The 23,001-nt window shown below is 47.8% G+C and overlaps 1 protein-coding gene across 1 annotated transcript; it reads left to right on the top strand.

Moving 5' to 3' along the window:
* Positions 1-202: 202 nt before the first annotated feature.
* Positions 203-22,749, top strand: LOC121685744 (cGMP-dependent protein kinase 2). Its single transcript, XM_042066478.1, is given in 20 exon segments — positions 203-306; positions 1,196-1,766; positions 1,768-1,928; positions 4,646-4,812; positions 5,643-5,756; positions 7,500-7,605; positions 7,775-7,838; positions 7,933-8,010; positions 8,176-8,270; positions 9,045-9,113; positions 9,858-9,956; positions 12,538-12,694; positions 13,023-13,159; positions 15,265-15,354; positions 18,043-18,184; positions 18,682-18,845; positions 20,845-20,967; positions 21,421-21,483; positions 22,330-22,396; positions 22,599-22,749. Coding segments are annotated over 19 exon segments (2,421 nt in total). The 5' UTR covers positions 203-306; positions 1,196-1,337; the 3' UTR covers positions 22,695-22,749.
* The last annotated feature ends 252 nt before the right edge of the window (positions 22,750-23,001 follow it).

Here is a 23,001-nt window from a genome sequence, read left to right as displayed (position 1 = left end):
CTGTTGTGCAAATGCTAATGATGATTCGAGAAACGGTAATATCAGATTGCCAGCTCTGTGTCTTGTGATATCATTCGTACCACTGGAGGGCGCACTCCTGTCATTAGTCTCATGAAAACTGTTGCACATGCACACTGTGCCTCAGCCCCCGCCACTTGAGTCTGAACAAGCCTCCTGAGCGCAGCGCGTCCGGCTCTACTGAGAAGGAGGTGAGGCAAACGCTGTGGGAGGAAACACGGATATCTGCGCAGTCTTGAGATGTTCTACTTACCCTACACGCAGAGAGAGACCGCGTGATAAATGCAGGTGAGATTCGTGTTTGTAGAAATGTTTAATAAATCGCTCGCAGTTAAATCTATGTTGTTGATTGATTCATAGCCTTGGGATGTCAACTGGATGTTATATTCAAATGGTTTCTCAAAATGCATACATATCCTACAACAAGTCATAGGCTACATGTTTATTAATCTAGAAATATTCATGGGCTCACGCAATGCAATGTTGTCCGGCCAATAGATAACCCATGGGGGGAACAATATTTCGAATCAGAGCTTTAGCTCGTCATTGTATTAAGTTATTCAGACCTAATTTTTGTGATGAGTACACTATGCTCGACTATTCTAGGCGTTTGTGCATGTGGTTTGTTATGGCTTTGGATGAATTAGAAATGTCTCTCCTGTATCTGCATTGGTACAGGTATACTGTATACCCAGAATAATACCGAACTCAGTGGCTCAGAGAGTAAAGGTGTCTCTTCTCTTCTCTCCTCTCCTCTCCTCTTCTCTCCTCTCCTCTTCTCTTCTCTTCTCTTCTCTTCTCTTCTCTTCTCTCCTCTCCTCCTCTTCTCTTCTCTTCTCTTCTCTCCTCTCCTCTCCTCTTCTCTTCTCTTCTCTTCTCTTCTCTTCTCTCCTCTCCTCTCCTCCTCTTCTCTTCTCTTCTCTTCTCTTCTCTCCTCTCCTCTCCTCTCCTCTCATCTCCTCTCCTCTCCTCTCCTCTCCTCTCCTCTCCTCTCCTCTTCTCTTCTCTTCTCTTCTCTTCTCTTCTCTCCTCTCTTCTCCTCTCCTCCTCTCTTCTCCTCTCATCTCCTCTCTTCTCCTCTCCTCTCTTCTCCTCTCATCTCCTCTCCTCTTAGCATCTTTCTCTCACATGCACTAGCGCACCCTGTAGGCATAATCAGTATGTTATCCCCTAGCAGGACTGATCTCTTACGATCCCTGAGGACTGATCTCTTATGATCCCTGAGGACTGAAAAACGAGTGACCTCTGTGGACACCCAGCGGACCCCTCCGAAGGAGTGCTGACCCAACCCCAACCCCTAGTCTGGGACCTCCTGACCTATGGTGTGCGCTCGCTCAGTCGCCATGGGCAACGGATCAATGAGAAGCCTGCGTGCGGAGGGGAATGGCGTGGGCTCGTCGGGAGCGGAGGTCAAGGCGCTGGGGGTCAAGGTGACCCCTGGCGGGGTCGGCAGCGGAGGCGAGGAGGGGCCAGAGTGGGAGGCGGAGCTTCTTCGGGGGCGTGTGGCGCGTCTGGAGGAGGAGCTAGCCCAGCGTGAGCGAGAGCTGCGGGCCCAGGAGGTCCAGCTGCAGGCCCTCCGCCGCGAGCTGGACGCCAAGCACTCCCAGATCGACAAGCTCCAGGACGCCATCGGCTACCACCAGCATGGCCACGCCCTCGCGCCCTGGCCGCACTCGCCGCCCCTTGGCCCGGTCCACGTGGGGTCAGCGGGGTCAGCGTCGCGCCTGCTGAGCGTCATCAACCAGGGCCCCCGCCCGCTTCCAGCGCGTCGCCGTGGAGGTGCACCGTCGCCTGCGCGCCAAGGAGGGCGTGTCCGCCGAACCCACGTCGGGCCAGTTTGGCCCCTCCCACCACCAGAGCAGAGCGCATCACCTGTCTGGGGAGAAAGCACGAGTGCGCAAGGACTCCAGGTGAGTCCCAGCTCCGACCGATGTTATCGATTTCCTGTACTGTACATTACAATCACAGGTGTGCTTGATTACCTGCACTGTTCATCACAGGAGTGCTTGCTCATGTGTTCGAGCCTGATAGCTCTCGGGAAAGTATACATACATAATAAGCATAATATGTGAAGACCTCTTTATTTCAAAATTTCATAAATGTCACACATTGTCTCTTGTCTTATAAGACCTCATTGTTTGCAGTTGTCTGTCAATTATCAATTTATCATTTTACTGAGCTTCTTCGCAGTAGAGTGAAACCTGGACTAGGTCAGATCTAGTGGGAGCCGTTGGTGTACATAAAGCTGCACATATGAGCACTTCTTCAGTGGTCTACACTGAGTGTGTGTGTGTGTGTGTGTGTGTGTGTGTGTGTGTGTGTGTGTGTTAGCAGTAGAGTGAAACCTGGACTAGGTCAGATCTAGTGGGAGTCGTTTGTGTACATAAAGCTGCACATGTGAGCACTTCTTCAGTGGTCTACACTGAGTGTGTGTGTGTGTGTGTGTGTGTGTGTGTGTTAGCAGTAGAGTGAAACCTGGACTAGGTCAGATCTAGTGGGAGTCGTTTGTGTACGTAAAGCTGCACATATGAGCACTTTAGTGGACTACACACTGAGTGTGTGTGTGTGTGTGTGTGTGTGTGTGTGTGTGTGTGTTTTGGGTGGGGGATCCTAATTGTTTTCATTCAGTATCTGAAGGCCTACCCAGTCCCCATGACCTGAGGCACTAATGCATTCCCTGGAGAAAGTGGTGTGTGTGGGTGTGCGTGCGTGTGTGTGTGTGTGGGTGTGTGTGTGTGTGTGTGTATAATAACTGGGGGGAAGGGCTCCATCTCACTCTCATGTGTAAATTAGATGCACCTGATTAAGGGAGAGAGAGACATACCCACTTCAAGATGCCTCACACACAGACACACACACATGCATACATACTTATTGATCTATGAACACACACACACACACACACACACTCCGTAGCCCACACATAAAGTCTGCACATACTACAAATACATGTACCAAAACTGTGAAAGAGCGCCCCCTTCTGGGTGCCAGCTGGTCACTGTTAGGTATACTGTATGGAGCTGCTCTGAGTCATTTAGTCCTGAGGAGATGACCAGTACTGCAGGTCACTGTTGTGTTGTTCTGGGTCGTTTAGTCCTGTGGAGATGACCAATACTGCAGGTCACTGTTGGGTTGTTCTGGGTCGTTTAGTCCCAGATGACCACTGTCTGCTGTGTGTGATGGGTTTTACACTGCTGCTCAGAGGCAGAGAAGCATCACTTTAACTTTCCTCTCCTCTCTGTTCTCCTCTCCTCTCTCCTCCTCGTCTCGTCTCGTCTCTCCTCCTCCCCCTCCTCCTCTCCTCTCCTCCTCCCCCTCCTCCTCTCATCTCTCCTTCTCCTCCTCCTCTCTCCTCCTCCTCCTCTCATCTCTACTCCTCTCTCCTCCTCCTCTCTCCTCCTCCTTCTCCTCCTCTCCCTCTCCTCCTCCTCTCATCCCTACTCCCCCTCCTCTCTCCTCCTCCTCCTCCTCTCCTACTCTCTCCTCCTCCTTTCTCCTCCTCCTCTCTCCTCCTCCTCTCACTCCTCTCTCTCCTCCTCCTCCCTCTCTCCTCCTCATCTCTCCTCCTTTCTCCTCTTCCTCTTCTCCTCTCTCCTCCTCATCCTCCTCTCCTCTTCTTTCTTCCTCTTCCCCCTCCTCTCCTCTCCTCCTCTCTCCTCTCCTCCTCCTCTCCTCCTCTCTCCTCCTCTCCTCTCCCTCTCCTCCTCTCTCCTCTCCTCCTCCTCTCCTCCTCTCTCCTCCTCTCCTCTCCTCTCCTCCTCTCCTCTCCCTCTCCTCCTCTCCTCCTCTCCTCTCCCTCTCCTCCTCTCTCCTCTCTTCTCCTCCTCTCCTCCTCTCCTCTCCCTCTCCTCCTCTCATCTCTACTCCCCCTCCTCTCTCCTCCTCCTTTTCTCTCCTCCTCCTCTCATCTCTCCTTCTCCTCCTCCTCTCTCCTCCTCCTCTCATCCCTACTCCCCCTCCTCTCTCCTCCTCCTCCTCCTCTCCTACTCTCTCCTCCTCCTTTCTCCTCCTCCTCTCTCCTCCTCCTCCTCCTCTCTCCTCCTCATCTCTCCTCCTTTCTCCTCTTCCTCTCTCTCCTCTCTCCTCCTCATCCTCCTCTCCTCTTCTTTCTTCCTCTTCCCCCTCCTCTCCTCTCCTCCTCTCTCCTCTCCTCCTCTCTCCTCCTCTCTCCTCTCCTCTCCTCTCCTCCTCTCTCCTCCTCTCCTCTCCCTCTCCTCCTCTCCTCTCCCTCTCCTCCTCTCCTCCTCTCCTCTCCCTCTCCTCCTCTCTCCTCTCTTCTCCTCCCTCTCCTCTCCCTCTCCTCCTCTCCTCTCCCTCTCCTCCTCTCTCCTCTCCTCTCCTCCTCTCTCCTCTCCTCCTCCTCTTCCTCCACTTCTCCTCCTCTTTACTCCTACTCTCCTCTCCTCCTCCTCCTCTTCCTCCTCCTCTCCTCCTCTCCCCCTCCTCCTCCTCCTCCTCCTCTCTCCTCCTCCTCTCCTCCTCCTCCTCTCTCCTCCTCTCCTCTCCCTCTCCTCCTCTCCTCTCCTCCTCCTCTCCTCCTCTCCTCCTCCTCTCTCCTCCTCCTCTCCTCCTCTCTCCTCTCCTCCTCATCCTCCTCCTCTTCCTCCTCCTCTATATATTGTTTCAGTACGCGGCGTCTGATAACGGAGGCTCTGCTGCACAATGACTTCCTGAAGGCTCTGGAGCAGCAGCACCTGCGTGAGGTGGTGGACTGCATGTACGAGCGCGTCTACGGCCAGCAGCAGCTGCTCATCCAGGAGGGACAGCCTGGACACTACCTCTACGTACTGTCAGGTCCCGCTCACACACTCACACGCTCACACACTCATGTGCTCACACACTCATGTGCTCACACACTACCTCTACGTACTGTCAGGTCCCGCTCACACACTGACGCGCTCACACACTGACGCGCTCACACACTCACACGCTCACACACTCACGCGCTCACACACTCACGTGCTCACACAATCATGTGCTCACACACTCACGTGCTCACACACTCACGAGCTCACACACTCACGCGCTCACACACTCATGTGCTCACACACTCACACTCTCACACACTCATGTGCTCACACACTACCTCTACGTACTGTCAGGTCCCGCTCACACACTCACACACTCACACACTCACATGCTCACACACTCACATGCTCACACACGCACACGTTCACACACTCACGTGCTCACACACGCACGCGTTCACACACTCACATGCTCACACACTCACGCCACTACACACTCCGCTACCTCTCATAAAGATATCTCTCTTCACTTACTTACTTACTTACTTACTTACTTTTTCATTTGATATTTGTCATTGTGTCCATGTATGTGTGTGTGTGTGTGTATGTATGTGTGTATATGTTTGTGTGTGTGTATGTGTGTGTGTTTATGTGTATGTGTATGTGTATGTGTATGTGTGTGTGTATGTGTGTATATGTTTGTGTGTGTGTGTGTGTGTATGTGTGTGTGTTTATGTGTATGTGTATGTGTATGTGTGTGTGTGTGTTTGTGTGTGTTTATTTGTCTATGTGTGCTTGTGCATTGTCTGTGTGTGTTTGTGTGTATTTATGTGTTTGTGTGTGTGTGTGTGTGTGTGTGTGTGTGTGTGTGAGCAGAGGGCCTTTTGGAAGTTAGTCAGAATGGGAAGCTCTTGGGTCAGATGCGGCCAGGAACAGCCTTCGGGGAGTTGGCCATCCTCTACAACTGCAAGAGGACTGCCACTGTTAAAGGTACATGTGTAACTTCTAGAGGACCGCCACTGTTAAAGGTACATATGTAACTTCTAGAGAACAGCCACTGTTAAAGGTACATGTGTAACTTCTAGAGGACCACCACTGTTAAAGGTACATAATGTAACTTCTAGAGGACCGCCACTGTTAAAGGTACATGTGTAACTTCTAGAGGACCACCACTGTTAAAGGTACATGTGTAACTTCTACAGGAACACCACTGTTAAAGGTACATATGTAACTTCTAGAGGACCGCCACTGTTAAAGGTACATATGTAACTACTTCTAGAGGACCACCACTGTTAAAGGTACATGTGTAACTTCTAGAGGAACACCACTGTTATAGGTACATGTGTAACTGAGAGGATCACCACTGTTAAAGGTACATGTGTAACTTCTAGAGGACCACCACTGTTAAAGGTACATGTGTAGATCATAACCACTGTTAAAGGTAGTCAGCAGCTAGACCAATGGATACCTTGTCTTAGCTGAATTACTGAAGCTAAGCAGGTGTGGGCCTGGTTAGTACTTGGATGGGAGACCTCCTTGGAAAACTAGGTTGCTGCTGGAAGTGGTGTTGGTGGGTCGCCAGTAGGTGGCACTCTTCCCTCTGGCCAAAAAAGATCGATCCCAATGCCCCAGTGCTGTGACGGGGGCACTGCACTGTAGGAGATGCCGTCCTTCGGATGAGACGTTAAACCGAGGTCCTGACTTACTGTGGTCATTAAGATTCCATGGCACTTATCGTACAGAGTAGGGGGTTCCCCGGTGTCCTGGCTAAATTCACAACCTGGCTCATTCAATCTGGCCCCCTAATCATCCCCCACTGTAATTGGCTCATTCACTCCCTCACTCTCAAGCTTGTGTGTGGTGAGCGTTCTGGCGCATAATGGCTGCCGTGCATCACCCAGGTGGGTGCTACACATTGGTGGTGGTTACTAGTGAGGTCCCCCCATCCATGTGTTGTAAAGCGACCTTGGGTACCATGAAAGGCGCTATATAAGTCGAAGGTATTATTATTATTATTATTATTATGTGTAACTGAGGGGATCGCCACTGTTATAGGTACATGTGTAGACCATTGCCACTGTTATAGGTACATGTGTAGACCATTGCTGTTAAAGGTACATGTGTAGACCATTGCCACTGTTATAGGTACATGTGTAGACCATTGCTGTTATAGGTACATGTGTAGACCATTGCCACTGTTATAGGTACATGTGTAGACCATTGCGGTTAAAGGTACATGTGTAGACCATTGCCACTGTTATAGGTACATGTGTAGACCATTGCTGTTATAGGTACATGTGTAGACCATTGCTGTTAAAGGTACATGTGTAGACCATTGCTGTTATAGGTACATGTGTAGACCATTGCTGTTATAGGTACATGTGTAGACCATTGCTGTTAAAGGTACATGTGTAGACCATTGCTGTTAAAGGTACATGTGTAGACCATTGCTGTTATAGGTACATGTGTAGACCATTGCCACTGTTATAGGTACATGTGTAGACCATTGCTGTTATAGGTACATGTGTAGACCATTGCCACTGTTAAAGGTACATGTGTAGACCATTGCTGTTAAAGGTACATGTGTAATTGTAAGTGGGCCGTTACTATGAAAATGTTGGCCTGTGTGTCAGCAGGTTCAGAAGTGTGACTGGTGAGATTACGACTGATTAGGTGTGTGTTCCTGTTAAAGCAGTGTTAACAAGATGTGTGTGTGTGTGTGTTTTGTTTCAGCGGTGGCTGAGTCGCACATCTGGGCTCTGGACAGACAAATGTTCCAGAAAATTATGATGAGATCGACTCAGGCCCGAAATGAAGAGTACTTTAGTTTCTTACGCAGGTACACAGTACATACACACACATACACACACACACACACACACACGCACTGCTCATATGTGCATCATGGCCATCATGGCCAAATGCATCAAGCACAAATACAAACTGTATTGAGCAGACACACACACACACACACACACACTAAGACATCTCATTTCTGGCTACTGCAGTGTGTCTCTCCTGAAAGACCTGCCTGAGGAGAAGCTGGCCAGAATAGTTGACTGTCTGGAGGTGGTGAGTAGCCTCCAATGTAACATTGCAAGTGTGTGTGCGTGTGCGTGTGTGTGTGTGTGTGTGTGTGTTAACAGACCCTTTTCTCTGTGCACAGGATTACTTTGATGAAGGAGACTATATTATTCGTGAGGGAGAGGAAGGGAGCACATTCTTTATTATTGCTCAAGGAGGGGTGAGATGACTTTATATTTATTTTACTCTTTTTATTTACGTGGGTACATGGGTGGTTTGGCAATATGGATTATGGTTATGATTTCAGTTCAATGATATCATATTTTATGTTTTGTTATTGTGTGTGTGTGTGTGTGTGTGTGTGTGTGTGTGTTTGTCCCTTTAGGTGTGTGTGACTCAGACTATGGAAGGGTGTCCTGATCCACAGCAGATTAAGACTCTTGGGGTCGGGGATTACTTTGGAGAGAAAGCGCTTATCAGGTACACACTAACACACACACACACACACACACACACACCAGCAACATCTCCATCACACTATGGACAAATTTACATTGACATTAGCAAATACAAAACACTAATAGAAGTCAGAATAGAAGTACTGTATATATTGCACATTATATATTGTATATCCATTATTTGGCAGGTCTGCATTTTATACTTGTTAGAAGATGATTTATTTTCAAATCCTGACTCCACCTCTGACCATACGACCACAACAGCACAGCCTTTCTGTACGACTGACCATACTCACTGACCACTCTCAGAACAGCACAGCCTTTATGTACGACTGACCATACTCACTGACCACTCTGCACAGCACAGCCTTTCTGTATGACTGACCATGCTCACTGACCACTCTGCACAGCCTTTATGTACGACTGACCATACTCACTGACCACTCTGCACAGCACAGCCTTTCTGTACGACTGACCATACTCACTGACCACTCTTAGAACAGCAGAGCCTTTATGTACGACTGACCATACTCACTGACCACTCTTAGAACAGCAGAGCCTTTATGTAGGACTGTAGGCTGATGTCTCACATTCCAGGCGCTTGGTGCTGAGCTAGTGGATAGCCGTGGGTTTAGGAATGCACATTCTCCAAGTTTAACACCTTCTAATCCTGCTGGTTCCTCAGTAAGGAGGAGCTGTACTGTATGTGCTGTAGACAGACCCATGTCTCTCAGATCATGACTTAGCATTTTCTTCTGTCCTGTGGGGGTGATTGGGGGGGGGTGTCTTTTTCCAGTGAAGATGTCCGATCAGCTAACATCATCGCCACAGAGAACAACACACAATGCCTCGTCTTGGATAGAGAGTAAGTAACTCCTGATACGCACACACAGACACACATTCTTGCACTTACAGTACAACAATACACAATGCATAATTCACACACAATGTTCCATTACATTATCATAATGGGAATGTGATGTTATGTACTCTGACATGAAAGAACAAAATTGAATCCGCACACTGACTTCCACGTTGATGTTTAATCACCAAGTAGTAACGTTTCGGCTGCTGCCCTTCAGTATGTGTTCAGTCTGAAAAAGGGCAGTAGCCCGAAACGTTACTACGTGTGCGAATTCAATTTTGTTCTTTTATGTTCTAAACTTTTGGAATTCGGCACCTGCCAGTTCTAGGATGTGCGCGCCTCCTCACTTAGAAAATGTACTCTGACATGGCCTTGACCTTTGACCCCACTGTTGTGACTCATGCCTTCATGGCCTTGACCTTTGACCCCACTGTTGTGACTCAAGCCTTCATGGCCTTGACCTTTGACCCCACTGTTGTGACTCAAGCCTTCATGGCCTTGACCTTTGACCCCACTGTTGTGACTCAAGCCTTCATGGGCTTGACCTTTGACCCCACTGTTGTGACTCATGCCTTCATGGCCTTGACCTTTGACCCCACTGTTGTGACTCATGCCTTCATGGCCTTGACCTTTGACCCCACTGTTGTGACTCATGCCTTCATGGGCTTGACCTTTGACCCCACTGTTGTGACTCAAGCCTTCATGGCCTTGACCTTTGACCCCACTGTTGTGACTCGTGGTCAGTAACTTCAACCAGATGGTGGGCACCTATGAGGAGCTGCAGGCCTACCTGAGGGAGTATGTGGAGCAGCTCGCACGCAGTGACCAGAGGAGGAATGCCATGTGAGTACTGGACATCACACACACACACACACAGACACACACACACACACAGAGACACACACACACACAGACAAACATATACACACACACATACACACACAACCACACACACACACACACACATACACACACACATACACACACACACACACACAACTACACACACACACACACAGGGACCTCAGGAGCAGACCTGTGACACACACACACACACACACACACACATAGGGACGTTAGGAGAGTACATTACACATGAGCACTGGAGGCTTGATCAATATGGGGACCTTATAGGAGAGTAGATTCCAATACTACTGTATGTGCATACTGACGGATGGCATCATATGGGGACCTTATAGGGTTAGAATGCTGTGGCTACAGTGATATTAACAGAGACATAAAGTACTGAGGGCTATATAGGGTACAATAGAGCACAACAGGGCACCATAGGGCACAACAGGGCACCATAGGATACCATAGGATACCATAGGATACAATAGGATACCATAGGATACAATAGGGCACCATAGGATACAATATGGCACCATAGGATACAATAGGATACCATAGGATACAGTAGGGCACCATAGGATACAATATGGCACCATAGGATACAATAGGGCACCATAGGGCACCATAGGATACAATAGGGTACAATAGGGCACCATAGAATACAATAGGATACAATAGGGCACCATAGGATACAATAGGGTACAATAGGGCACCATAGGATACAATAGGGCACCATAGGGCACCATAGGATACAATAGGGCACCATAGGGCAGTGTTTTTCAAACTTTTTTGTGCCACGGCACACTTTTGACACTTAAAATGTCCCACGGTACACTAACATCCAAGAAAAAATAAACATACCATAGCCTAAAATTTCAAATAATACACAGATATGGCCTTATTATGGCTTCTATGCAAGACCTGCTCAATAAAACAAGCGCCCTCTGTTTCATTTGTAGGTGACTATATCTAATTTAATTGTTGTTATGAACTGGATATGTGATAATTCTGTGAATACTGGATATGGGGCCCCTGTTGTACAATGCCTGCATACCACAAATAGTGCAATGAGAGCATGTGGTTATAAATTCTTTGATGCAACAGTTGCTTTTCTGGACCAGTGAGTGACATTTGGGTAATTTTCTGCGGCACACCTGATGATCTCTCACGACACACGAGTGTGCCCCGGCACAGTGGTTGAAAAACACTGCCATAGGGCACCATAGGATACAATAGGGCACCATAGGATACAATAGGATTCAATAGGGCACCATAGGATACAATAGGATTCAATAGGGCACCATAGGATTCAATAGGGCACCATAGGATACAATAGGGCACCATAGGATACCATAGGTGTCACGACCCCCTGTGCCCCTTCAGGCAGCTCATTGTCAGTGCACGGGCAGATAGGGCCTGATTAGGTCGATTAGGAAGTGTGTACACCTGCATCAGGGTGTGCTTATATAAGGAGTTCTCCTCTCCTCCCCTTTAGGCACCTTTCTTCTCTCTTGCAGGCACCATTTTGACTTTCTCTCTGCACTGGCACTTTACTCTTTCTCTCCTCTCTCTAATCTTTCTGTCTTCTTTTGTCTACCATGTAGTCATCTTACATACTGATGCTGACATTGCATTCATACACACACGTACGCCAACACTCATCTTCCCCCTAGACACATTATGGTTGGTATTACTATTTTTGCTTAATCTTAATAAATTACAAATTGGAACTTTGTTGTCGGTCTCCCTTTATGTTGCGGTCAGTACACGAGCCGGCCGTAACAATAGGGTACAATAGGGCACCATAGGATACAATAGGGCACCATAGGGTACAATAGGGCACCATAGGATACAATAGGATACAATAGTGCACAATAGGATACAATAGGGCACAATAGGATACAATAGGGCACCATAGGATACAATAGGGCACAATAGGATACAATAGGGCACCATAGCATACAATAGGGCACCATAGGATACAATAGGGTACAATAGGGCACCATAGGATACAGTAGGGCACCATAGGATACAATAGGGTACAATAGGGCACCATAGGATACAATAGGGTACAATAGGGCACAATATAGGATACAATAGGGTACAACAGGGCACCATAGGATACAATAGGGCACCATAGGATACAATAGGGTACAATAGGGCACCATAGGATACAATAGGGTACAAAAGGGTACCATAGGATACAATAGGGCACCATAGGATACAATAGGGCACCATAGGATACAATAGGGTACAATAGGGTACCATAGGATACAATAGGGTACAATAGGATACAATAGGGTACAATAGGGCACCATAGGACACAATAGGGTACAATAGGATACAATAGGGCACTCAATTTGTCTTATCATGATGCTTATCTCACCCTCCCCTCTCTATATCTCCTCTCTCCCCTCCTCTCTCCCTCCCTCTCTCATCTCTCCTCTCTCTCCCTTTCTCACCCCTCTCTCTCCTCTCTCCCCCTCTCCCTCTCCCTCTCCCCCCCTCTCTCCCCCTCTCCCTCCCTCTCTCTTCTCTCTCTCCCTCCCCCTCTCCCTCTCTCTCTCCCCAGGCCCCAGTCTCCCCTGCAGTGTGAGTCGAGTGTGGAGGCGTTGGAGCTGCGTCGTCTGAGGGACAAGCTCTCGCTCCTGCCCTCCCCCTCCTGCCCCTTCCAGCACCTGCAGCTCATCGCCACGCTGGGCATGGGCGGCTTTGGACGCGTCGAGCTGGTGGGCACGTGTGTGTGTGTGTGTGTGTGTGTGTGTGTTTATGTGTGTGTGTGCTCCTGTAGGAGAGGCTGAAGGATGAGGATACAGGCTTTGCTCTGAAGTGTGTGTGTGTGTGTGTGTGTGTGTGTGTGCTCCTGTAGGTGAAGCTGAAGGATGAGGATACAGGCTTTGCTCTGAAGTGTGTGTGTGTGTGTGTGTGTGTGTGTGTGTGTGTGTGTGTGTGTGTGTGTGTGTGTGTGTGTGTGTGTGCTCCTGTAGGTGAAGCTGAAGGATGAGGATACAGGCTTTGCTCTGAAGTGTGTGTGTGCGTGTGTGCGTGCTCCTGTAGGTGAAGCTGAAGGATGAGGATACAGGCTTTGCCCTGAAGTGCATCAAGAAGAAGCACATCGTGGACACCAGACAGCAAGAGCACATCTACTCTGAGAAGAACCTCCTGCAGCAGATACACTCCAAATTCATCGTCAAGTTAGTCCACACACACACACACACACGCACACACGCACACGCACGCACACACGCACACACACACACACACATATACACACACACACACACACACACATATATACACACACATACACACACACACACATACACACACACACAAACATATAGACACACACACATACACACACACACAAACACACACATATTTGAACCCAAATAGACCCGGTCTGGGTTGCTGTGTCTCTGGGAAGCCTGTTGATGGTCTAGACCTGACTGGTCCTCCACTCCCCCTGCTGTAGTGTCCAGCATTCTATTACACCTGGCTGGTCCTGCACTCCCCCTGCTGTAGTGTCCAGTATTCTATTACACCTGACTGGTCCTCCACTCCCCCTGCTGTAGTGTCCAGTATTCTATTACACCTGGCTGGTCCTCCACTCCCCCTGCTGTAGTGTCCAGTATTCTATTACACCTGACTGGTCCTCCACTCCCCCTGCTGTAGTGTCCAGTATTCTATTACACCTGTCTGGTCCTGCTGTAGTGTCCAGTATTCTATTACACCTGTCTGGTCCTGCTGTGTCCAGTATTCTATCACACCTGTCTGGTCCCCCTGCTGTAGTGTCCAGTATTCTATTACACCTGTCTGGTCCTACTGCAGTGTCCAGTATCTTCCTCATTATAAATCCTTAATCAGATCCTTCCTGACTGGAGGAAGCTGCTGAATGAGAGCCCTCTTCATTACCTTCACAATTGCCTTGTGTGTGTGTGTGTGTGTGTGTGTGTGTGTGTGTGTGTGTGTGTGTGTGTGTGTGTATGAGAAGGGGGGGGAGGGGGTTGATGAAAGCCCTGTTGTCAGCAGGCTCTTGTTCTTGTGTAAGAGACACACTTGTGATTGAAATGGGAATTCATATTTCCTTTGTTGCTTCTCATGAATTAATGATGGAGCACACTTAGCCTGATGGGAAGGAAGAGGTCCCCATCGTGTCTGTAGTCATGCATGCCTGCTTCATTATGTCCTCCGCTCACACGGGATTTCCACTCAGCTCTTTAATGCATCTGCCCGTTAGTTAAGATGACATGTGAGTTTTTCTGAGGTTCCAGTCCACTATAGTGTGTGATGTTCTTCAGCTGACTGATTCATTTAGTTAGAGTGTAGAGTGTGAGGTTGGAGTGTAGAGTGTGAGGATGGAGTGTAGAGTGTGGAGTGTAGAGTGTGAGGTTGGAGTGTAGAGTGTAGAGTGTGAGGTTGGAGTGTAGAGTGTGGAGTGTGGAGTGTGAGGATGGAGTGTAGAGTGTGAGTTGGATTGGAGTATGAAGTTCAAGAACTTCCATGACTTTAATCACAGACAGTTGTCTTTAATCTGGTATCCATTTCTGTATGTTTGTTTAGGCACTGTACATTGTGTGTGTGTATGTATGTATGTATGTATGTATGTGTGTCTGCGTGCATACTGCATGTGTGTGTGTGTGTGTGTGTGTGTGTGTGTGTGTGTGTGTGTGTGTGTGTGTGTGTGTTGTTCTACCAAGTGGTGGTAGAGCTTCAGACATTAAGGGAGTTGGAAAGCAGCTGGTGTTTGCCATCAGGCTTGTCCTCTCTCTTGGTGGTGGTGGTGTGTGTGTGTGTGTGTGTGTGTGTGTGTGTGTGTGTGTGTGTGTGTGTGTGTGTGTGTGTGTGTGTGTGTGCTTGCTTGTCCTCTCTCCTGGTGGTTTTTGTGTGTATGTTTATGTGTGTGAGCGCTTGTCCTCTCTCCTGGTGGTTGCTAAGATCAGCTCTGCTGAATGTCAGGCAGCGTTTGCTCTTGTCTGGGAGTGTGGATCCAGTTAGATTTATCTGGTCTGCGACATTCAGGCACAAAGAGGCCCAAACAAACAGCAGCACCAGGGCCTGATGGGAAACAATTCTGCAGGTGCAGGTGCTGTCTCTCTCTGGCCACTCACAGCTCCTCCCCTACTCTCCACTGCCCCCTTCTGGCTAACCAGCGTACTGCTGCTGTGAACAGGAAAAGACAAAAGGCAAATGGGTTACCAAGTAAATAAATTGTTGTGTGTGTGTGTGTGTGTGTGTGTGTGTGTGTGAGAGAGAGAGAGAGAGAGAGCCCTCACCTTCTGTGTTTGTGTATTTGCAGGTTGTACCGGACATTTCGTGACGATAAGTGTGTGTACATGCTGCTGGAGGCTTGCCTTGGAGGGGAACTATGGACCGTGCTGAGGGACATGTGAGTGGGAGCGCGTAATATACCAGTCGGAACACTACGGAACACTACGGGTTCATATACCAGTCGGAACACTACAGGTTCTTATACCAGTCGGAACACTACGGGTTCATATACCAGTCGGAACACTACAGGTTCATATACCAGTCGGAACACTACAGGTTCTTATACCAGTCGGAACACCATGGAACACTACAGGTTCATATACCAGTTGGAACACTACGGGTTCATATACCAGTCGGAACACTACGGGTTCATATACCAGTCGGAACACTACGGGTTCTTATACCAGTCGGAACACTACAGGTTCATATACCAGTCGGAACACTACAGGTTCATACAGCGGGGAAAATAAGTATTGAACACGTCAACATTTTTTTCAGTAAGTATACTTCCAATGAGGCTATTCGCATGAAATTTTCACCAGACATTAGTATTAACTCAGATAATCCACCCATATAAAAAAATCCAAACATTAAAGTCCATGGGTAGAGTTATGTGCAATAAAGTGGAATGACACAGGAAAAAAGTATTGAACACGCCTGCTGAAATTTCTTAAATACTTTGTGGAAAAGCCTTTATTCGTAATGACAGCTTCAAGGTATTTCCTGTATGATGAAACTAATCAGTCACAGTATTCTGGTGTGAGTTTGGCCCATTCTTTTAAACAGATAGTCCTTTAATATTTAAGATTTCAGGGGTCCCTCTTGTGAATCCTGATCTTTAGTTAACTTCCAAAACTGTTCAATTGAATTTAAGTCAGGGCCTTGATTTCCTTTCTCTGAAACCAATTGAGAGTTTCCTTTGCTGAATGGTTAGGATCATTGTCCTGCTGGAAGGTCTAGCCATGTCTCATCCTCATCATCCTGGTGGATGGCAAGATTCTCCCAAAACAAAATGACTCCATTCATCATTCCTTCAACTGTATGAAGTCTGCTAGTACTATGAGATGAAAAACAGCCCACACCATGATGCCACCACCTCCAAACCTCACTGTTGGTATGGTATTTTTAGGGTGATGCACAGTGCCATTTCTCCTCCAAATATGGTGTGTAGTATGACATCCGAAAAGTTACATTTTTAACCAGAATACATTCTCTCAGTATTTCATAGGATTGTTCAAATGTTGTGTAGCAAACTTTCAACGAGCTTCAACATGTTTTTCTTCAGCAATAGAATCATGCTGGATGAGCGTGCATAGAGCCCATGGCAGTGGAGTGCATTATCTATGATTTTCTCTAACAATTGTACCTGTAGGAGCCAATTTGAATTTAAAACCCATTGAACTGAAAGACTCTTAGTTTGCTTGAGATTCGTTAGCTTCTGTATGGAGCTTTTATTTTGACATGGTCTTAGGTCACCTGGTCACCTGTTCACTTCAAGATGGCGTCTTCCATGTGGTTTAGTCAGTCTTAGTTAGACAATGGAAGATGCTGGACACAAATAGTTTTTTACAGCTTGTAACTTTTAAGCTTGTATCTTGATAGTTTGAATCTTGACGCTTTATGCTTTAAACGCTTGGCCTTTTCGAAGCTTTAGAGTTGAACATTTAGAACATTTAATTTAAAACCGCTTTTGGAATACCCTTTGGAATACCCTTTGGAATACCCCTTTCCCTTTGGATTATTGAACTGCTGAATCTACATCACTGCTTACCATCTGCTTGCCTGCCTGCTGTACCTCCCTCCCTGCCTTTCTGCCCTTCCTGCCCTCCTGCCTGCATGTCTGCCTGCCTAACATCTCGCTTGCCTGCCGGACTGCTTGCATGATCTCTCCCTGCCATTGAACACAGGTATGAGCAACTGCCGTACACATTGTTAAGTAAGCGTGTAATACTCTAAACAGCTTCTAAACTGGACTTTGAATATTTTTTGACCAAACAGTACCTGCTGCCTCCAAATCTTTCTGGAGCTTTCTCAGAGTGGTCCTTGGCTCTTGGACTACTCTTCTGACTATCCTTCTGACTTCCTGGTCAGAAATCATGCAAGGAGATCCTGTGCATGGCCAGTTGATGATGTAGTGATGTTCCTTCCACTTGCAGATAATGGCTCCAATACTGCTTGCTGGATGATTCTGAAGTTTTGAAGTGCATCTGTAACCAGTTCCATTAATATGTTTGGCAACAATAAGGTTGCAAAGATCTTGGGAGAGCTCTTTGCTTTTACCCATCATGAAATGTTTCTTGTGTGACACCTTGCTAACAAAAAACCTTTTTATAGCCCACCAGTATGTACTAACCCAGCTTATTTCAATTTGCACAGATAGGAGGGATAATTTCTCTAACTACTTATAGATTCCAGTTTGTTCCTGTGCCATTCCACTTTTTTACTCATAACACTACTTTTAGACATTAATGTTTGGATTTTTATATATGTGTGGATTACCTAAGTTAATACTATGCGAATAGCCTCACTGGAAGTATACTTACTGAAAAAAATGTTGACTTGTTCAATACTTATTTTCCCTGCTGTATACCAGCCCAGAGTATATGGTTAACAGCCACTTTGTCTGAATTTAGAAACTGGGGACCAGGTGTTTTCAAAGGCTGATATTTGCTTCCTTCTGTGTGCATTGTGTTTTTCCATTGAAATGTGTCCTGAGATTAAATTTGTCCAGTGATCCAAGATTTATTTGATGTCCAGTTCTGGAGGACGACTCTAAAGCATAGTGTTGGGCATTTGTCCCTTGCAGGAGCTGCTTTGAGGAGGCCACTGCTCGGTTCTGCATTGGATGTGTGCTGGAAGCCTTCGACTACCTGCATGGGAAAGGCATCGTGTACCGCGACCTCAAGCCTGAGAACCTGCTACTAGATGCAGAGGGATATGTCAAAATGGTGATTAATGACTCGTACTCGTCCTGCGCTGGGATGGCCTCGGGCGCTCCGCAGGATGCCATCTCTCAGGAGGCATCTCCCTCTGGTTCTATAAGCCATGCTGTGATGTCTCACCCTTTGGTTACATAAGCCATGCTGTGATGTCTCACCCTTTGGTTACATAAGCCATGCTGTGATGTCTCACCCTTTTTACACTGAGCGATTGGCCGCCATGTATTGCACCTTTATGGCGCAACGCCTGTCGATTTTAGCTACTGTTTACTGGGTTCAGAATGAGACTTCTGTCCCGTTTCTACACTTGTGCGTTCAGTCACATTCAAATTCTGAAGGTCTAACTATTGAATTACTCCTTAGTCTATAGAATAGGTTAGTTTAGTCTATCTAATTCTTCAAGTTGAAGGTCAACTTTGGCTTTGTTCAGTACATTGATATAGCATAATATGATGTGTGGTGATGGAGCATAATGTGATGTGTGGTGTCTGTGTTGGTCCTCTCAGGCAGACTTTGGTTTTGCGAAGCGCATCGGCCTGGGAAAGAAGACCTGGACGTTCTGTGGAACGCCGGAGTACGTGGCACCCGAGGTCATCCTGAACAAGGGCCACGACTTCGGGGCCGACTGCTGGTCCCTTGGCATCCTCATCTTTGAGCTGCTCACTGGCAGGTGATCTACCTGTTTCAGGGATTTTGTGTGTGTGTGTGTTATATTTAAATGTAATGATTTGAAACAGCAGCCAGGATATAAAATCCTAGAAATCCAAACTTCATCACAACACAAGTGCATTGATCATATGCAGAATAGTATCTGTAACAAATGTCCCAAACAGGTTCTTGTAGGACATTGTAAGCATGGACCTACAATGTACCGTGTTATTTTGGTTTTGAAAACCCTGTTGGGAGCATTATGTTTGCTGCATGATGCTGGATGATGCTGAATGATTCTGAATGATGCTGGCTGCGCCATACCAATTCTGCTGATTCTAGAATGTCTGGTGATGTCACCAGCAGTGTTAACATCCGCCTGCCAATGTGAATCCTGATGAATGTATTATGCACACTGTTTCTGTGGCTCAGACATGCATAATAAATACAAAGAGACACACACACACACACACCTGCAGGAGAACATGTGCTAGCCTATGTGCCAGAGGGCTGTGTGAGCAGAGGCAGCTGTGAACAGCTCAGACAAGAGGACATGAGTACTCTTCACTGCAGCTCAATACACACTTCAGCACCACATGGAACTCTTTTACTCTGCCTCACACACACACACACACACACACGGGCACACACCACACATTCACACCATCAGCATGCACCTGCACTTACACAGACACGCAAATATACACACATTCACTCAAATCTGCTCACTTAAACACATGCACAATGTACACCCACCAATGGTGTCCAGGTGTGTTGCCACAGCAACAGGCTGATATTTGGGGTCAGGTCGGGCTCTTGTTTTGGATTTGAATTTAATGGTGCTGAAGTTGTGCATGAAGTAAAACTATTGATCAGATGTCCCATATAGACTATTTTACAGTTGTTGAGATGATGAGGAAATTATAAGTTGTAACGGTTAGCTGAAGTAGGTTTACGGTTAGAAGTTGGGGTTTGGTGCAGGAGTGTATGGTTAGGTTTAGGGTTAAAAGTTGGGGTTTAATGCAGAAGTGTATGGTTAGGTTTAGGGTTAGAAGTTGGTGTTTGGTGCAGGAGTGTATGGTTAGGTTTAGGGTTAGACGTGGAGAGTTGTTTAGATGTGATGTTCAGTGAACAATTCAAAAGATTCAATTGAAAAGATGAAAAAAAATGATTAGACATCTGTCAAGTCTTTCTAGGCAGGCTATCGGAATGAAATGGGCAGGCTTTCCAAAATATGAAATATCTTTGATTTGAAAGTACGTTTATGTCCTTATAATGTCCTCATGTGTACACACGTGCCTTGTGTACAGTGATGACCATTATTGGAAATTGAATCCACAACTGGCTTTAGCCCAGCACCTTAGCCACTATGCTAGCACTGCCCAGTCCTCATGCTAGCCCAGCGCCTTAGCCATTACGCTAGCACTGCCCAGTCCTCATGCTAGCCCAGCGCCTTAGCCATTACGCCCAGTCCTCATGCTAGCCCAGCGCCTTAGCCATTACACCAGCACTGCCCAGTCCTCATGCTAGCCCAGCGCCTTAGCCATTACGCCAGCACTGCCCAGTCCTCATGCTAGCCCAGCGCCTTAGCCATTACGCTAGCATTGCCCAGTCCTCATGCTAGCCCAGTGCCTTAGCCACTATGCTAGCACTGCCCAGTCCTCATGCTAGCCGAGCACCTTAGCCATTACACCAGCACTGCCCAGTCCTCATGCTAGCCCAGCGCCTTAGCCATTACGCTAGCATTGCCCAGTCCTCATGCTAGCCCAGTGCCTTAGCCACTATGCTAGCACTGCCCAGTCCTCATGCTAGCCGAGCGCCTTAGCCATTATGCTAGCACCGCCCAATCCTCATGCTAGCCCAGCGCCTTAGCCACTATGCTAGCACCGCCCAGTCCTCATGCTAGCCGAGCGCCTTAGCCATTATGCTAGCACCGCCCAATCCTCATGCTAGCCCAGCGCCTTAGCCACTATGCTAGCACCACCCAGTCCTCAACCTCATGTCTGTCTCCTCTTCTTCAGCCCCCCGTTTACGGGGTCGGACCCCATAAAAATCTACACCATGGTCCTACACGGTATCGAGAAGGTGGACATGCCCAAGCGCATCAGCAAACGGCCAGAGGACCTCATCAGAAGACTGTGCAAGTATGCCGCCATCCACCTGTGCTGCTCACCCGTACTGCTCACCTGTGCTGCTCACCTGTGTTCACCCGTGCTGCTCACCTGTGCTGTTCACCCATGCTGCTCACCCGTGCTGCTCACCTGTGTTCACCCGTGCTGCTCACCTGTGATCACTTGTGCTCACTGTCCCCACTGCCAAAACTCCAACACAAAGATAAACATTTCCCTAGCTGAGTCTAGTCTGCTGCAGTGCACCTGTGTGTTTGTGTGTGTGTGTATGCACCTGTGATTTAACAGTATATTGATCATAAACAAAGTGTGTGTGTGTGTGTGTGTGTGTTTTAGCAGTGCATTGATCATAAGTAAAGTGCATTGATCATAAGTAAAGCGCGTGTGTGTGTGTTTTAGCAGTGCATTGATCATAAGTAAAGCGTGTGTGTGTGTGTGTGTGTGTGTGTGTGTGTGTGTTCTCCTCAGGCTTAACCCTGCAGAGAGACTCGGCAATAAGAAGAATGGCATCATAGACATCAAGAAGCACAAGTAAGCCTGACCGTGCTGTCACACCCACTTTCTCATGCATGTGACGTGTGTGTGTGTGTGTAGCACTCTGGCTGCATTAACTAGGTAGCACCGTTTTGTGTGTGTGTGTGTGTGTGCGTGTGAAGATGTAAGGAGCAGAATATAACAGAATATGCCATTACAACATAGCTAACGCTCCACCGGAGATAAATGAGCGTACAGGAAGAGCCTTACAGGAAGAGTACAGCGCGTACAGGAAGAGTACAGCGCGTACAGGAAGAGCCTTACAGGAAGTGTACAGAGCGTACAGGAAGAGCCTTACAGGAAGAGTACAGCGCGTACAGGAAGAGTACAGCGCGTACAGGAAGAGCCTTACAGGAAGAGTACAAAGCGTACAGGAAGAGCCGTACAGGAAGTGTACAGAGCATACAGGAAGTGTACAGCGCGTACAGGAAGAGCCTTACAGGAAGTGTACAGAGCGTACAGGAAGAGTACAGAGCGTACAGGAAGAGCCTTACAGGAAGTGTACAGAGCGTACAGGAAGAGTACAGAGCGTACAGGAAGTGTACAGGGCGTACAGGAAGAGCCTTACAGGAAGAGTACAGAGCGTACAGGAAGTGTACAGGGCGTACAGGAAGAGCCGTACAGGAAGAGTACAGAGCGTACAGGAAGAGTACAGAGCGTACAGGAGGAGCCTTTTGTGCACATAGTCTATTCTCTTCCACAGACTCACGTGTATGGTTTCCTTATGGTTTGCTCTTACTGTGTATTGTGTGTGTGTGTGTGTGGGGGAGGGGGGTTATTGTTGCATTATTGTTTACGTTTATGGTTTCATTGTTGATGTCTGTTTCTGTCCTCTCCTGGCAGGTGGTTCCAAGGCTTCAACTGGGAGGGTTTGCGGCGAGGCAAGCTGGCATCTCCACTGAGGAGAGAGGTGGGGCCACATGAAACAGGCTTCACAACCACACACACACACACACACAGATAGAAATACTCCACTGAGGAGAGAGGTGGGGGCACATGAAACAGGCTTCACAACCACACAGAAATACTCCACTTAGGTGTCAGTTATTAGAGCCTAAAAAGTTTCAATAAACCTCTGTGACGTCTCTGACCTCTGAACTCTACTCCTGCAGCTGAAAGGCCCTCTGGACCACAGCCACTTCGACATGTTCCCACCGGAGCTGGAGCAGCCTCCAGATGAGCTGTCGGGCTGGGACAAGGACTTCTGAGGAGGAGGAGGAGAGGAGGACAGAAGAGCTTAGGACAAGGACTTCTGAGGAGGAGGAGGAGGAGAGAAGAGCTTAGGACAAGGAGTTCTGAGGAGGAGGAGAGAAGAGCTTAGGACAAGGACTTCTGAGGAGAAGAGAAGAGGTTAGGACAAGGACTTCTGAGGAGGAGAGAAGAGGAGAGGAGGAGAGAAGAGCTGAGGACAAGGACTTCTGAAGAGGAGAGGAGGAGGAGAGGAGAGATGGAGAGAAGAGGTTAGCACAGGGACCTTGAGGAGGAGAGATGGAGAGAAGAGGTTAGGACAAGGAC

This window comes from Alosa sapidissima, chromosome 16, assembly GCF_018492685.1.
Source record: "Alosa sapidissima isolate fAloSap1 chromosome 16, fAloSap1.pri, whole genome shotgun sequence".
Classification (NCBI taxonomy): Eukaryota; Metazoa; Chordata; class Actinopteri; order Clupeiformes; family Clupeidae; genus Alosa; species Alosa sapidissima.
Note: the sequence above shows the minus strand (reverse complement) of the source record. Positions and strands in the feature narration are given on the sequence as shown.